The sequence below is a fragment of the Notamacropus eugenii genome, chromosome 2 (assembly GCF_028372415.1).
Source record: "Notamacropus eugenii isolate mMacEug1 chromosome 2, mMacEug1.pri_v2, whole genome shotgun sequence".
In the NCBI taxonomy this organism is placed as follows: domain Eukaryota; kingdom Metazoa; phylum Chordata; class Mammalia; order Diprotodontia; family Macropodidae; genus Notamacropus; species Notamacropus eugenii.
In genome coordinates this window covers 87,697,092-87,714,468 of record NC_092873.1, presented here as the reverse complement: position 1 = coordinate 87,714,468, position 17,377 = coordinate 87,697,092, and the positions used below count along the sequence as shown (strand labels likewise).

General features: G+C 42.7%; 1 protein-coding gene across 2 annotated transcripts in view; it reads left to right on the top strand.

Annotated features, from left to right (window-relative positions):
* The first annotated feature begins 349 nt into the window (after nt 1-349).
* LOC140525900 (HLA class II histocompatibility antigen, DR beta 5 chain-like) overlaps nt 350-17,377 on the top strand; it is a 72,059-nt gene continuing 55,031 nt past the window's right edge. The window contains exons 1-6 of one of the 2 annotated variants that reach the window (XM_072641672.1): nt 350-544; nt 2,969-3,238; nt 3,635-3,910; nt 4,467-4,577; nt 5,051-5,074; nt 5,564-5,912. In XM_072641672.1, coding sequence (XP_072497773.1) covers nt 445-544; nt 2,969-3,238; nt 3,635-3,910; nt 4,467-4,577; nt 5,051-5,074; nt 5,564-5,577 — 795 coding nt within the window. In that variant the 5' untranslated portion in view covers nt 350-444 and the 3' untranslated portion in view covers nt 5,578-5,912. Of the gene's footprint in view, nt 545-2,968; nt 3,239-3,634; nt 3,911-4,466; nt 4,578-5,050; nt 5,075-5,563; nt 5,913-17,377 lie in introns of those variants that run through there. The other variant, XM_072641673.1, reaches the window with a different exon arrangement.

Genomic DNA, 17,377 nt, shown 5'->3' with positions numbered 1-17,377 from the left:
GCATGAATAAGGAACTTAGTAACTTCTTACTATGTGCCAAGCATTGTGTTAAGGGCTGGAGATACATTTCTGCTCTCAGAGAATTCAAGTTCTAATGGGAAGCATTTTAAAGATAAAAGGCAACTGAAGATATGAGCAAAGCAAGACAGGAATGAGGAAGTACATTTAGGAGGCTGTAAGGGCTTAGATCTAGGGCACTTGTTTCTCCTGCCAAGAGAAGTGTTCTAGCAGGCCCTTTACAATAACATTCTGCCTGGAGACAGATGAATCAGGTTAGCTGTGAAAACTTATTGGTTCCTCTTTCAGTCACTTTCCACTTTTAGAGGACTTAAAGACACCAGCCTAGTCTTTTTCTCCAACAAGTGAGGTGGTAAGTCCTATTGATTGGCTCAGAGACCATCCATCCTGCTTGCTCATTCCCTTGATTTCCTGCTCATCTCTGACATGGTTGATGTTTGGATCTCTGCTGGCTGCTGGAAGACTTGTCTGTTAATGACATCAATGCTGTTGAGTTTATCTACATCTTTGGCCAGGGACATCCCAGGTAAGTAAAGTAACAGAGATCCCTGAGTCATCCACACAGGGTGCGGAGTCCTCGATCTCCCAAGAAGAGGGTGGAAATTTACTCCTATTGTGGAATAGAGGCCACTGGCGAGGTTGGAGGGGGCTCCTTCTGCAGAAAAACAAGCTGATCATTTGGGGTAGATGGTAGAACAGGGAGCTATGTCAGAGTTACAAAGATAACCAGAGATACAAAGATACCCAGTCTGGCATCAGAATATGTTTCTGTGGTCAGGAACAAGAGAGTGGGACTGAGGGGACTGTTTGAGGACTGAGGGGGTTCCCTTGAGAAAATTCATCTCTCACCTGCACTACATCATCTGTGACTTTCTCAATGCTCAGGTCAGCCATGTTCTGCTGATTTCTCTCTTAAATCCATCATTCACACCAATGTCAAACAATATTCCTAGACTTCTTACAAACCTTCTGTGCCTTCCCTTTGCCTATAGGATCAATGCCTGATTCCTCAACCTGACATTTAAAGCCCAACCCACTTCTCACATTTATTTTCCTCTCCTTTGAACACTTCCCATTCCACTTGAACTAATCAATCAGCTTTTTCCAGAATTTAACCCTCATCTCTGATTTCAGAGCCTTGACTTCCTTCAAAGAACAATTCAAATGCCTCATGCTCCATGAAAACTTCCTTGATATCTCCAGGTTATGGTGTTCTCTCTTTGCTCAGATTCCCTCATATAATTGTCTTTGGAATACATCTAATGGGGAGTCAATCTATACTCATTGTCCTTGTACCTGGAGTATCCTGGTACTTCCAGGTGAGAGGAAGCCACAGATAAGTGTGAAGATCCCCTTGCCTAGTTCTCTCCCTGTCTATGTGTATGCTAGTTCCTTACCTGAACTGTTGTGTGACAGCTCCAATCTAAGTGAGATGTGAGGACTTTGAAAAGAAACAGGGGTGCAGGGAGGGAGGAAAAGACCTGTCCAGGGCCCCAGAATATACAGCATGTTGGGACTAGGAAATTTCCTCAAGATTCCTGGTTTCCAGTCAATCTTGAATCCTCCTTCCAAATATTTAGGTCCAGCCCACTCCACCCTCAAAATCTCATCTTTTAAACAAATGAAATGATTCTTCTCAAATTTCTCTTACCAATATGTCGATTCCTCTTCTTTGCCTGCCTCCTTTTTTTTTTTTTTTTTGTATTTTTGCTATCTAGATGTCTTTCTCCCCATTTTGGACTGTAATGATGAAGCGAACAGGTTCTGTGGGATATTTTTGTATTTCCACAGCTTAAAAATGTTTTGCACATAATATGGACTTAATGATATCACTCTGGGTTGAAAGTGCCTTGTCTTGAGCACTAGCCTTAGATTTCACTCCTGGCTCATTGATCATGACATTCCTTGAACTTATTTTTCTTTTTCAAACCCTTCATTGATTTTTCTACCAATGTGGGATATTGACTGGAAGTTATTAACAAAGTGGTTTTAGGGAAAAGATGACTGAGCCTGTAGTCAGAGGACTTATGCTACACCCCCAGCTGCGATAATTCCTGGCCTAGTGTCCTTGGGTCAGTCATCTCAATAGGCTGTTCCTCAGTTCCATCCTGTGTAAAAGTGGGGAAATGGGCTAGGTGAGCCTGAACTTGGGTTGATAAGTAGGAAAATTTTCAAGTAGCACAGAAACAGTTGGAGTAGGGCAGTTGTGTCAGTGTGAAGGACATTTGCTCTGGGAAATAGGGGCAAGTTGGTCATATCACAAGGTCCCAGGGGCCTTTGGTGCAGGCAGGAGGAAGATCCCGGAAGGGACTGAGGTCTTGATGGCCTGGGAGGGGCAGCTCTGTCCAGGACAGGGAGCAGGCAGAAGGAGGATCTCAATGGGAATTTCCCAGGAGGAGAAAGGAGCCAGCCTGTGCCTCTAAGATACAACTTTCTGTGGGTCCCCTCACTTCCCTTTGCCACCTTCTCTACTTGTGATGACTGTATGTATAAGTGACTGTGTATGTGTGTATGTGTCTATGTGAATGTGTGTGAGAGTTGTGTGAATGTGTGTTGCATGTACATGAGTATGGTGTGTGTGTGTAAAGGGTGAGTGTGTGTGTTGGGTGGGGCCAGAAGTAGGAAACCACAAGCTATTACATGTTTCCAGGATCATGTTTGTAGCGAGATAGCGGCTTCTCTGAGCTTCCAGACTCAAGGACCCCTCCCCAATTACTGCCACAGAGAGGGGGAGGGGCAGGGAGGGGCGGGGCCTCGCTGTCCCAGGATAGGCCGAACCCCGACCTCTCCCCTGGGTTCTTAGAGGGAGGGGGAGCTGGGAGCAAAGGGCTCAGTGACCGAGGCCATGCAGGTCACCCGTCAGGCACCCCAGGTGGCGGTCCCGGCCTGGTCACTGGGGCGGCGGTCGGTCAGTCTGTCCCCGGCTGACGCTGCTCCCGTCCGTCCGCAGAGGATTTCGTGTATCAGTACAAGTTTGAGTGTTACTTCACCAACGGCACGGAGCGGGTGCGGCTTGTGTTTAGAGACATCTACAATGGCGAGGAGGATGTCCGCTTCGACAGCGACGTGGGGCAGTTCGTGGCCGTGACGGAGCTGGGGCGGCCCGATGCTGAGTACTGGAACGGTCAGGAGGATTCCTTGGAGGAATACCGAGGCTACGTGGACACGCTGTGCAGACACAACTACGAGGCTTGTAAACCCTTCACGTTGGACAGAAGAGGTGAGTGACCCCGACCCTCACCCCCTGACTTCAGGACCCGGGGAGGGCGGGCCCCCTGATCCCGGACCTGAACGTGTGTCCTGAGCTGACCCCGAGGAGGCTGGACCCCCGCCCACCTGCCCCGCAGCCTCCCTCCCTCTGCCCCACCCTGGACAGGACCGCCCGAAGGGGCTGGGCCAAAGCCAGGGCCGAGGGGACCCTGCCTAGACTGGACAGTCCTGGTGGGGACGATGGGAGCCTGGAGGACCTCACCCCCCACCCTGGACAAGGGAGAGCACCTCCAAGCCTGTGCTGGACACCTCTGGGAGAGGCCTTCAGGGCCAGACAGCCACAGGGACCCTCATCACAAGGTAGGAGGATCTCCCTCTCCTGACACTTTGTCTCTCTGTCCGTCAGTCCAGCCCAGAGTGACCATCTCCCCCTCCAAGACAGACGCCCTGCAGCACCTGCTGGTCTGCTCTGTCACTGGCTTCTATCCAAGCAAGATCAAGGTCACCTGGTTCAAGAATGGGCAGGAGGAGACAGCTGGGATCGTGTCCACGGGTGTGATACAACATGGAGACTGGACCTACCAGACCCTGGTCATGTTGGAAATGACTCCCCAGAGCAGAGATGTCTACACCTGCAGTGTGGAGCATGCCAGCCTACAGAGCCCCATCAGTGTGGAATGGAGTGAGAGCCAACTCCCCTACCCTGTCCCCAACCTGTCCCCTCCCCAGGACAATCTCTGGAGGTCCTTCAGTGAATGGTCCCACAGACCCCCTTTCTATGCCTTGGATTGTATGCATCCTACTCCCTCTCCCAGCATGGCTTCCTGACTGCAGCACTGAGCTAGCATCCACAGAACCCTGGTGCTTTGTGGAAACACGTACTCCTCAGCAGGAGGAACTTGCAGAATCTTAGACAGTCCTCTCCTGGGGATCCCAAATTCCCTTGACTCTCCCTTACCCTAGGAGATAGATAATTTTTACCTCTGGGAATTCACACGTGTCTGGAAATCAAGGAATGGGAAGTGTCCTCAAAAAAGCAGTCCTTCTCTCTCATCTCACTCCCAAACACCCTTGGCGTCTTTTCCTTCAGATGGAGTTGGAGCAGGAATCCAGGCTTCTGCCCCTGCTTACCTCTCCATGTCTTAGTGTCCCCCAAACCAGGCTGGGCTCTGAGGTCACTGGATGAGGATGGAATGGAGAGGACTGATAAGTGATGATCCAAGGCATATTCTCTGCAGGGGCACAGTCTGAATCTGCCCAGAGCAAACTGCTGAGTGGAATTGGAGGCTTTGTCCTGGGGCTGATCTTCCTCAGTGTAGGGTTGATCATCCACCTGAAGAACAAGAAAGGTGAGGAGCATGTAGTGAGAGGGTTTGGCTCCATAGAACTCAGGCCATGAGGGAGGATCCATCACCACTAGTCTAGGGGCTCTGGCTCTGGCTCTGGAACAAATTCCTGCCCCTTAACCCAAAAAGGGAACTTATCCCAGGAGGTCAGATGCAAAGCCAAGAGGAGGGAGATATTGCTATCAATATTTCCCCAACCAGAACCTACCTGAAGTAGGAGGATTTGGTGACTGAGAGAGCCAAGTGCTGGGCCTGACAAAGAGGAGATTCCTCAGGCTTTTTACTGCCCTGAACTGTTCCTTCCTTTTGCTTATGAGGAGAATTCCTAAGACACAATGGGGTTAAAGTTTAGGATCCCTCACATTGGAGTGGTAGGTGAGCATCCTGACTCTAGGGTAGAAAACTTCCCCCTCTTAGAACTTCACTCTTTGTGACCTCATATTTTTCTCTTTCTCATTCTTCTTCTGCCTCCTCAGGACACACTGGGCCTCAGCCTACAGGTAATATCCCTTTTTCCTTGTGACCAAGGATCATAATTCTCCATCCCTGAACTCACAGACTCTAGGAATGAGTGTGACTTTGGTTCTGTCTCTCTCTTGCTAGGCTCTTTTTCTCCCTAATTGGGGCATTCCCAGTTCCTTAGGATGAGAGGGGGAATGGTAAAATCTGTGATATTTGACCCTATTGCTCCAAGAAGTTTCCAGTACTATTCTCCAAATGTCTCATGATTCAGCAGAAGTCCTGCTTTAGGCAGGATCCCTTCCCTTTGCGATAAGAATTTTCAGAGAAATCCTCAGGAATCCAGGAGGCAGGGGAAGAGAGAAACATCTACGTTTTAATAAGAAAAATGAGTAAATCTCTTTTTGAGGGCACAGGAAAGATTAATGGGGACTTTGCCTCCAAGGCATTATCAGGCTTTCCTTCGTCCTCGTAGAAGACATACTGCTTATAGATCCTCTAGCCCGTAATCACCCTCTTCCCCCCTGCAGGCCTTCTGAGATGAACCTTAGGATTCTGTCCTTCAAAGAGAGTACCTCCCTCCCTGCTCTCCTGTCCCAGGCATCCAAGAGGGAGGAGTGGTTCAGTGATTGTCCTGGAACCAGCATTCTCCTGCACCTATGGGCTGTTTACCATCCTCCTTCTCCCAAAAGACCCTGTAGTTTCCACCTCCTGCTCTGGATGTTTTCTACAATCCCTTGGTACAGGGCCTCAGGGAGAAGGAAGTTTGCTTCTGCTGTCCTCATACAGACTCCCTCTTAGTTATACTGCTATCCTTTCTGCATTTACTGTATTTTTTTCTCATATTTGTCCTTAATAAATAAGGTGTGATCTGTATCATTCATTGTGTCCTGGGACGGCTGAAGGAGTCATATTAAAAAAATAAGGAGGAGGAGCTGGGAACAGGCCCTGCTCTATGCAAGGAGAGGGAAGAGGCACCTGATAAAAGGAGCCTGGAACTGAGACCTGGACCACCTCAAGTGTCACGAGCTGCAACTGGCCCTGCCTTGGTTGATCGTTCCTAGCATGGTACTTTGTATACAGTCAGTGCTTAAGAATTGCTAGTTGAATGAAAGGATTTTGTAAGACGTCCCCCCTTTTATGTCTGTCCACATTTCCCTTGTTATTCTGTGAAATTGGGAGGGATGCCATAAATGGGGAGGACTGAGTAAACCCAAGTTGGTTTAAAATTTTTCTCTTTTACGTGCCTGTTTTTCTGTATTTGCAGCTGAATGCTCCCAGTCTCATTAATTGTTCTCTTAGGACATGGGATTTCATGTGTAAAACCAGTGAACCACCTCTCTCTGGCCAGTTAGCTCAAGTTATGTCTTTTCCTTGTTTATTTAGTCTTCCTTTCCCTTAGGTGTGGCCTTTTGCCCCACTGATAGAATTAGTTCAAATCCAGTCAATCTTAAGCACCTACTGTTCAGGCTCAGTTTAGGAAGGAAGGTCTTAGAGATTCTCATATTAAAATGAAAATCTTTGCCTTCAGAAGGGATACTTTTACCTGAGAGATTGGGGCTAACTTCATGAAGGAGGAGGCAACTGAGGTGGATTTTTGGAGGAAGAGAGATGGATTTGGGAATATGTTGGGGTTAGGTGGTAGGGATCAGAGAGAAGGGAAGGTGACATCCACTCCAAGGAGAAGAACAGTGTAGACACTGACATGGCCTTTCCTGTGGATAGCACAAGAATGAAGGGTTAAAAAGTTTTCCAGTTTGATTCGAATACAGAGTTTTGAGAAGTGGTATATGATCAAGGTACAAAGATACTGGGACTATATTTTAGAGACCTGGACTGTCTGGAATCAGCCATTTCATTCATTTATAGTAGGTGATGAAAAACTCCTCAAGATTTCTCACTTTAACCCATCTTAAATTAACCTTAATTAAGGTTACTACTACTAAAGGAGACTGAACAGTGTGGGTAAAGTTAAAGACAAATAAGTTTTGCATGTTGTCTAGGACTGGCCCTCATGCCCCAAATTTTATCTGTTTGAAAAGTTAATACCTTATTGGCACTTATGGTAATCAATTCATTTCAAGAAAATAATTTTTTTTTTTATCCGCAATAGCATTTTTTTCCAATTAATGTAAAGATAGTTTTGAACATTCATTTTTATAAGATTTGAGTTCCAAACTTTTTTTCACCCTCCCTTCTTCCCTCTCCTCCCCCCTTCCCAAGACAGCACACAATTTGATATGTTATGGATGTATAATTTTATCAAACATTTCCATATTAGTCATATTGTGAAAGAAGAATCAGAACACAAGGAAAAAACCACAAGAAAGAAAATACAACAAAAAAAGTTAAAATATTATGCTTTGGTCTGCATTCAGATTCCAAAGCACTTTCTCCGGATGTGGATAGCATTTTCTATCATGAGTTTTCTGGAATTGTCTTAGATCATTGTAGTACTGAGAAGAACCAAATCTATCAAAGTTGATCATCACACAACATGACTATTACTGTGTACAATGTTCTCCTGGCTCTGCTCATTTCACTCAGCATCACTTCATATAAGTCCAGGTTTTTCTGAAATCCACCTGCTTGTCATTTCTTATAGCACAATAGTATTCCATTTTATTCATATATCACAGTTTGTTTAGCCATTCCCCACTTGATGGACATGCATTCAATTTCCAATTCTTTGCCATCGCAAAAAGCTATTAGAAACCTTTCTGTATATGGGAATCCTTTTCTATTTTTTATGATCTATTCAGGATAAAGACCTAGTAACAGTATTGCTGAATCAAAGAGTATGCACCGTTTTATAGCCCTCAGGGCTTAATTCCAAATTGCTCTCCAGAATGGTTGAATAAGTTCACAACTCCACCAACAATGCATTAGTGTTTCAATTTTCCTATATTTCTTCTCAACATTTATCGTTTTCCTTTGGTGTCATGTTAGGCAATCAGGTGGGTGTGAGGTGGTACCTCAGAGTTGCATTTCTCTAATCCATAGTGATTTAGAGCACTTCTTCACATGGCTATGGATAGCTTTAGTATCATCTAAAAACTGCCTGTTCATATCCTTTGACCATTTATCAACTGGGGAATGACTTGTATTCTTATAAATTTGACTCAATTCTCTATATATTTTAGGAATGAGACTTTTATCAGATACACTGACAGTAAAAATTATTTCCCAACTTTCTATTTTCCTTATTTTGGTTGTATTGGCTTTTTAATTTCATAAAATCAAAACCTTTTTATTTTAATGTAGTCAAAACTATCCAATTTTTCATTTCATGATGTTCTCTGTCTCTTGTTTGGTCACAAATTCTTGCCTTCTCCCTAGATCTGACAGGCAAACTATTCCTTGCTTTCCTAATTTGCTTATGGTATCACCCTTTGACTAAGTCATGCTCCCATTTTGACCTTATCTTGCTTTGTGGTTTAAGATGCTAGTCTGTGCCTAGTTTCTGCCATACTATTTTGCAATTTCCCCAGCAGTTTTTGTCAAATGGTGAGTTCTTATCCCAGAAGCTGAATTCTTTGGGTTTATCAAACAATAAATTACTATAGTTATTGACTACTGTGTCTTATGTACCTAACCTATTCAACTAATCCACCACTCTATTTCTTATCCAGTACCAGATAGTTCTGATGATTTCTTCTGTATAATAGTTTTAGATCAGGTACAGTTAGGCCACCTATTTTTGAATTTTCATTAATTCCCTTGATATTCTGGACTTTCTGTTCTTCAAGATGAATTTTCTTATTTTTTCTGGTTCTATAAATAATATTTGGTAGTTTGATTGGTACAGCGCTGAATAAGTAAATTAATTAGATAGAATTGTCATTTGTATCATATTAGCTCAGCCTACCCATGAGCAATTCCAATTTCTCCAATTATTTAGATCTCAGTTTATTTTTGTGAAAAATATTTAGTAACTTTGTGATTACAATTCCTGGATTTGTCTTGGCAGGCAGACTCCCAAATAATTTATATTGTCTACATTTATTTTAAGTGAAATTGCTCTTTCCATATCTTTCTGCTGTGATTTGTTAGTAATATATAGAAATGCCAATAATTTAAGAGGGTTTACTTTCTGTCCTACAAATTTGCTGAAGTTAATTGTTTGAAGTAGTTTTTTACTTGATTCTCCAAGTATATCATCTGAAAGAGTGATGGCTTTGTTTCCTTATTGTCTATTCTAATTCCTTCAATTTCAGCAAAATTGTTAATAATGTATTATTGTAAGGCATTCAGGAAAGTCACAGCAATAAATGTTTTCTCCAGTCCTGGACTTTCTGTGACCCCAGTTCTTTCAGTTGTTGTGAAAGGATGTAGATTTTCACAGAACTAGACCATAAGTTCAACAAAAAAGCATTTATTAAATATTTGCTGTGTTCCTTTTGCTGTGCTAGTTGCCATAAATAAAATGATACAAAAAAAATCAAGCAATCCATGTCCTGAAGAAATTTCTAATTTATCTAGGGAAACAATAGGATGAAGCAACAACAGACCTGAGTTAAGGCAGAAGCCTACGCATGCCCTTTCCTAGGAAGGGGCCCCTCTGCTCTGGGCTGTCTCAGGTACTAGGTATGATCCTGGAGTAGTGTAGCCTTGAAAGAAGGAGTCAGGGTCTTCACTGCCCTGCCTCTAAGCTCCATTATGGAGCCCAAAGTAAAATCACTTCAAACTTAGGTTTTACATAAGTCAAGGGTCTCCCTCCAAAAGAGCAGAAAGTAATATATTTCACCACGTAATTGTCTCCACCACATAGTCATCACACTCTGATTTTTTTAGTCCAAAAATGAGTTTATAACCTTTCGTCACATAGCATATTTCTGTTCATGTCACTTAAAAGGTAAGCAGAGCAGCAGTGTATTCACCAGTGGCATATGGCTTTACATTTATCTCTCCCACACTGAGAGCCACGAGCCTAGGATTCTCAGTGCACATGAATTGTCAGTATATTTCTAAAAACTTACTTGTATGGTTTGTTTAGAGTATAGCAGTTTTCACTCAACTCATTGAAGAGCCAAAAACCCAAGAGAAGCAGGGGAGCAGGCAAAGTTGCCATAAATATTCAGTTCTACTGTATATTCATGAGCATACTGTGCATCCTAATCTTGCACCAAAGGCAGTTGAGTAATCAATGATTTTTAAGTGATACAGACACAATTTTAAAGCTTCACATAATGATCACACCCCAAAATTTATTATAAAATCTGCAATAATTATGTGGTGAAATAGGGCATGCAGTGTATAATGTTCATGTGATGCAGGACATGAAATGATTTCCTTCATACAAAATAAATGATTGTAACATAAAGACTCCTAGTTGCACAGCTAAACAACTCTTTAAGTCTCAGGTCATTAGACAAGCCTGCCAGGGTCTGACCACTCATCTCTAGCATGGCTGATCAACTTCTCCAGGAAAGGTTGAACATGTTCCAGAGGCTCTTCCAAAGGTACACTCAGAATTGACACAAGAGCACAGCAGCTCTAGACATGCTGAAGTCATGGGCTTGCTGCTTTTTTCTGATCATAAAATAAAGTGTAAATTATTGGCAAGAGTGAATGTTTCAATCACCAAGGAGATTTAGTACCAGAAGGCAGCCCTACAACCTCATCCTGCTGATGCTGGAAAAAGCTGGTTGTGAGAAGTCCCACACTGGGAGCTTGTCTCCAGTGGCAACAGGTCCTGGGGTGAGAGTACATGCCTGCCCAGGCCTTTGTCAATGTTCTAAGCACTGGGCAGGATATGTTGGTCAGAACTTCTATAGATGAAATTGGAACAGCTAATCTCTCTGGTCTTTATAATGTTTTCTAGTTCATATGATATTTGTACATAATAGATGTATTAAAGAGAAATGTTTTATTTTAGAGATACAAAATTATGGCTTTCACAATAGATGACTTTTATTGTTTTGTATACAAACTTTCAAACGGGTTTAAACCTCATGATAATACGCAGGTATTCATTGGCAACTCTCCTCACTTCTATACGAGGTGTCTCACTCTACAAAAGTACATCCTGCCTTTGTTTAGTATTATTTGATATTTTATTTTTTTCCCAATTCCATGTAAAACAATTTTAGCATCCTTTTTTTTTTTTTTTCAAATTTTAAGTTCCGGATTCTCTCCTTCCTTCCCCTCTATACCCACTGAGAAGGCAAACAATTTGACAAAAGTTATACATCTTCCTGATAGTATGCTTTTCTCTTCCTCATCTGAAAAGGATGGAAGAAATTCCTTTTCACCAAGAGAGTAACTTCTACAGTCTTATTTCCACTAGCCTCCCCTTTTTGGGCATTTTTCCGGCCAGTTTCTTGACTTTTGAGTCCTTTTGTCAATTAGAGGGTATATTACTCCAGGCTTCATAGGTTTTGTGCAGGTGTTGTCTGACATACCTCTAGGGACCTGTAAGTTCTCAATTCCTCCCAGGTAGCACAATCAAGGAAAAGGTGTTTACTCTTCTCTTGGCCTACTGTACTCTAGTTTGTGAGCACACAAAAACACTCTTTTCTGCCCTGGAACTATGAGTGGAATTCCCTCTCCACAGCTGCCACAAGCTCCACCTTGCCAGTGCTCCTTCTCAAACCAGGACTGCCGTTCGGGACTTCAATACTGAGACCCAGATCAGCCCCTTGATTCCCCTAGGGTTGCAAGTCTGAGGGCTCCAAAAGTGAATGCTGCTGCTATAATGGCTGCCACCATCCTAGGGTCAGCGCTGTGCTCCCCCTCTCACCCAGGGTGAAAGAGCTTTCTTACTGACCTTTGAAGCTATTTTTGGCCTTTGTGGGCTGAGAAATCTGGACACCACAGCAACTACCCCTGATTTGGTGTCCTAAAACCTCCTGTAGTCTTGTCTGTGCCCCACAGCCAGTTCGATAGACCTTTCCTATCAGTCATCCAGGGTGTCTTGGGCTGGAAATATCTTTCACTCTGTCGTTTTGTGGCTTCTACTGCACTAGAATTCATTTAGAGTCATATTTTAGGGGGTAGAGCTCAGGTCCATCCTTCTACTCCATCATCTTTGCTCTGCCCCCCCAATCCTGCTTTTCAAGATATTCTTCTCTTCGTTGGTATTTTGTGCCTCTTTTACCATTTGGCCTATTTTATTCTTCAAAGTTTTATTTTCTTCTCTATTTCTGTGCCCATTTTACGAAGCTCTTGATATGTTTTTCATGATTTTCTTGAATCACTCTCATTTCTCTCCCCACTTCTTACTAGATTTTTAAAATCCCTTATGAGCCCTTCCATGACTTCAGACTAATTCATATTTATCTTTGAGGCTTTGGATTCAGGAATTTTGACTTTGTTATCTTCTGAGTGTGTTTTGATCTTCGTTGTCACCATAGTAAGTCTCTACATTTAGATTTTTTTCTATTGTTTCTTCATTTTCCAGGCTATTTCTTGACTTTTAATTCTTTGTGAAAGAAGCGTTCTGCTTCCCAAGTTTCAAGCTTTTTCAAATTGATTAATTTATTTTTAGTTTGCATTATTCAGTTCCATAAACTTTTGGTTTTAAATTCCTTCATCTTGTTCCCCAACATGCCATGCAATCTGATACAGGCTCCACATACACACTCATATTAAACATATTTTCACATTAGTCATGTTGTAAAGGGGAATCACAACCAATCGAATGAACTACAAGAAGGAAGAAGCAAAACAAAAAAGATAGAAATCAAATAGTATGCTTCAATCTGCATTCAGACTCCATAATTCCTTTTTTGGATGTGGATAGCATTTTCCATCATGAATCTTTTGGAGTTGTCTTACAACTTTGCATTGGTGAGAAGAGCCAAGTCTATCAAAGTTAGTCATCATACAATGTTGGGGTGAGCTCAGTTCTCACGTGAGCAGTCTCAGATCAGGTGAAGGTGAGGGCTTCTAAACCGCAGAACTCTCAAGAGGGCCCCCTGAGAACAGCTGGGAATTGAGGAGTGAGACACGAGCTATCTCATTTTTCCACCTCTTCTCAGTGGAAACTTGCTGGGGAGAGTATCCTACCCTTGAGATTGGTCCATGGCATGAGCACACCTGTTGTGAATTAGCTAAGGGGCTGAGAGCATGCACGGTGTCCACGAGCTAACTAGCAGGGGGAGAGCTTAAATGGGTACAGGAAAGCCTGAGAGGTTATTGTTCTTCCTTGCTACTCGGGAGGGAGAAGGGAGCTCCCACAGGGAGTACTAGCACTGCATGCTGACATCATGTAGCTTGTATCCAGAATAAAGCCTACACTTCTGTTTTACTCTTCTCTCATACGTTTATCCGGCTGGCCAACAAAGACCTGGAGATAGGTAAGAGGACCCGGGCAGCCCATGGCAATTAGGCTATAACTGTGTACAGTGTCCTCCTGGTCCTGTTTCCCTAAATCAGCATCAGTTCATAGAAGTATTTCCAGGTTTTTTCAGAAGTCTGCTTGCTCATCATTTCTTATACCACAATAGTATTCCATTACATTCATATACCACAGCTTGTTCAACCATTCCCCAATTGATGGTCATCCCCTCAATCTCCAATTCTTTGCCACTACAAAAAGAGGTGCTATAAATATTTTTCTACATGTTGGTCTTTTTCTCATTTGTATGATCTCTTTGAATATGACCCGAGAGGTGGTATTTCTGGGTCAAAGAGTACACACATTTTTTTTTTTAAATTTCTTTATTTAACTTTCAACATTCATTTCCACAAAATTTTGGGTTCCAAATTTTCTCGCCTTTTCTCCCCTCCCCCATCCCCAAACACCGAGCATTCTAATTGCCACTATCAACAATCTGCCCTCTCTTCAAACATCCCTCTGTTCCCTTATCCCCATCTTCTCTTTTGTCCTGTAGGGCAAGATAACTTTCTATACTCCATTATCTGTATTTCTTATTTCCTAGTGGCAAGAACAGTACTTGATAGTTGTTCCTAAAACTTTGAGTTCTAACTTCTCTTCATCCCTCCCTCCCCACCCATTCCCTTTGGGAAGGCAAGCAATTCAATATAGGCCATATCTGTGTAGTTTTGCAAAGGACTTCCATAATAGTCAGGTTGTGTAAGATTAACTTTATTTTCTCCATCCTGTCCTGCCCCCCATTGCTTCTATTCCCTCTTTTGATCCTGTCCCTCCCCAAGAGTGTTGACTTCAAACTGCTCCCTCCTCCCATTGCTCTCCCTTCTATCATCCCCCCCACCCTTATCCCCCACTTTCCTGTATTGTAAGATAGGTTTTCATACCAAAATAACTGTGCATTTTATTCCTTCCTTTAGTCGAATGTGATGAGAGTAAACTTCATGTTTTTCTCTCACCTCCCCTCTTTTTCCCTCCACTAAAAAGTCTATTGCCTGCCTCTTTTATGAGACATAATTTGCCCCATTCCATTTCTCCCTTTCTCCTCCCAATATATTTCTCTCTTACCCCTTAATTCCATTTTTTTAAAGATATGATCCCATCCTATTTCATCCACTCTGTGCACTCTGTCTCTATGTGTGTGTGCATGTGCATGTGTGTGTGTGTGTATGTAATCCCACCAACTATGCAGATACTGAAAAGTTTCAAGAGTTACAAATATTGTCTTTCCATGTAGGAATATAAACAGTTCAACTTTAGTAAAGTCCCTTATGATATCTCTTTGCTGTTTATCTTTTCATGCTTCTCTTCATTCTTGTGTTTGAAAGTCAAATTTGCTTTTCAGCTCAGGTCTTTTCATCAAGACTGCTTGAAAGTCCTCTATTTCATTGAAAGACCATTTTTTCCCCTGAAGTATTATACTCAGTTTTGCTGGGTAGGTGATTCTTGGTTTTAGTCCTAGTTCCTTTGACTTCTGGACTATGATATTCCAAGCCCTTCAATCCCTTAATGTAGAAGCTCCCAGATCTTGCGTTATCCTCATTGTATTTCCACAATACTTGAATTGTTTCTTTGTAGCTGTTTGCAATATTTTCTCCTTGACCAGGGAACTCTGGAATTTGGCCACAATGTTCCTAGGAGTTTCTCTTTTTGGATCTCTTTCAGGAGGTGATTGATGGATTCTTTCAATATTTATTTTGCCCTCTGGTTCTAGAATGTCAAGACAGTTTTCCTTGATAATTTCCTGAAAGATGATGTCTAGGCTCTTTTTTCGATCATGGCTTTCAGGTAGGCCCATAATTTTTAAATTGCCTCTCCTGGATCTATTTTCCAGGTCAGTTGTTTTTCCAATGAGATATTTCACATTATCTTCCATTTTTTCATTCTTTTGGTTTTGTTTTGTGATTTCTTGGTTTCTCATAAAGTCATTAGCCTCCATCTGTTGCATTCTAATTTTTAAAGAACTATTTTCTTCAGTGAGCTTTTGAACCTCCTTTTCCATTCGGCTAATTCTGCTTTTTAAAGCATTCTTCTCTAATCTCTTTTGCCAATTGAGTTAGCCTATTTTTCAAGGTGTTATTTTCTTCAGCATTTTTTGGGTCTCCTTTAGCAAGGTGTTGACCTGCTTTTCATGCTTTTCTTGCATCTCTCTCATTTGTCTTCCCAGTTTTTCTTCCACCTCTCTAACTTGATTTTCAAAATCTTTTTTGAGTTCTTCCATGGCCTGAGCCTATTGAATATTTATTTTGAATATTTGGGATACAGAACCCTTCAATTCTATGTCTTTCCCTGAAGGTAAGCATTGTTCTTCCTCTTCTGAAAGGATGGGAGTAACTATCTGTTCACCAAGAAAGTAACCTTCTATGGTCTTATTTTTTTTCCCCTTTTCTGGGCATTTTCCCACCCAGTAACTTGATTTCTGAGTTTCCTTTCCACACCTACCTCGCCACCAGATCCACGCAGCTAGCGCTTGGGGGCTGAGATTCAAATGTTACTCCCCAGACTCAGGGTTCTCAGTGGGGGCGGGGCTGCTATTCCGTTGAGATTAAGTTCAAGTACTCAGGTGGGGGCAGGGCCGCCACACAAGGCTCAGTTCCCTCAGGGGATTTATGCAGAGACCTTCAACAATGAATCCCAACTCCTGCCTGCTTTGGGAGCCCTTGTCCACTGCTTCCTCTGCTGCTGCCTCCCCAGGGGGCCTGAGTTATGGAGACACCCCGCTCTCCTCTCAGCAAACTGAAAAGACTCTCTCACTGACCTTTGGCACCTGTGGGTGTAGGGACCTGCATGGCAGCTGGAGATTCTATCCCTGAAGCCTGCTCAGATCTGTTCCTCTCCGTGCCTTGGGGCCAAGGCAGGGCTGGGCTCTGCTCCAGGTCCGGTGCATGATGGACCTTTCTGGTCAGTTTTTCAGGCCTCTCTGGAACAGAAATCTGCTCCACTCCATTGTTCTGTGTCTTCTGCTGCTCCAGAATTTGTTGGGAGTTCTTCTTTACAGGAATTTTATGGGCTGTGGGTTTCAGACCTAGCACATGTGTATCTTTCTACTCCACCCTCTTGGCTCCACCATTCCCCCACCTCTGCTTAGACAAAGAAACACAGAAACAGAGGATGCCAGAAAGTCCAGTCCCCATTCAGCCCCTTGCCTCCAGGCAGCTTGTGTGTTTTCTGTCATGTGAAAGCAGTTGTCATAGGACAGGTGTGGAGAGGAAAAGCATACCTTCTTACCACCATGGGAAGTCCAAAAGAGAGACTTGAAACAGTCCCTGCATGTTGCTTAATGGGAAGAGAGAATGTCAGACAATACAGTCCTTGCTTTTCCATTCTTCTGAGTGGGCTGTTCTTCCCTACTCAGTGGCCAATTTTCTTTGAGACAGCTTGTCTCTCTGATGCCATTAAAGAGATATCTATGTCATTGTAAAGTTCTTTAGTATTGAACATATGTCCCTTTCAGTGGGCAGGAGTACCCAGCTCAGTTCCATTCTTGTATAAATGGGGGGTGGGTACTCTAATCAGAGCACATTAGAGGGGCTCATGATTTCCACCAATAACATACACATATCAATTAAATCCAAACATATACAAAAGAAATACAGGACAATTTCAGTAAATGGTAGGGGGGCACTAGCAGCTGGGAACATCAGAAAAAGATTCATTTGAGACAAGACCTTGAGCAGAGTTTTGAAGTAATGTAGAAGAAAGTTTTCCAAACTGTTCCATTTTAGAGTATAAACCTCCAGTATAGAAGCTGGGGCAATCAAAACAATGGTTACAATTTTGTACATTTCTAGTATATACATAAATATCCTACTTATCACTTTTATCAATGCAAACAAAATTCAAATAAAATTCAACATACTCAAGACTGATACAATACATTTACTCCAAGTTAATGCAGTCCAGTGACTATTTCATACATTATTCAATAATTTGGTAAAAGTTGAGCTGGTGTATATTAATAATGATGGGATTTGTTGACCCATGCCAACAGTACTCAGGGTAAGCTCAT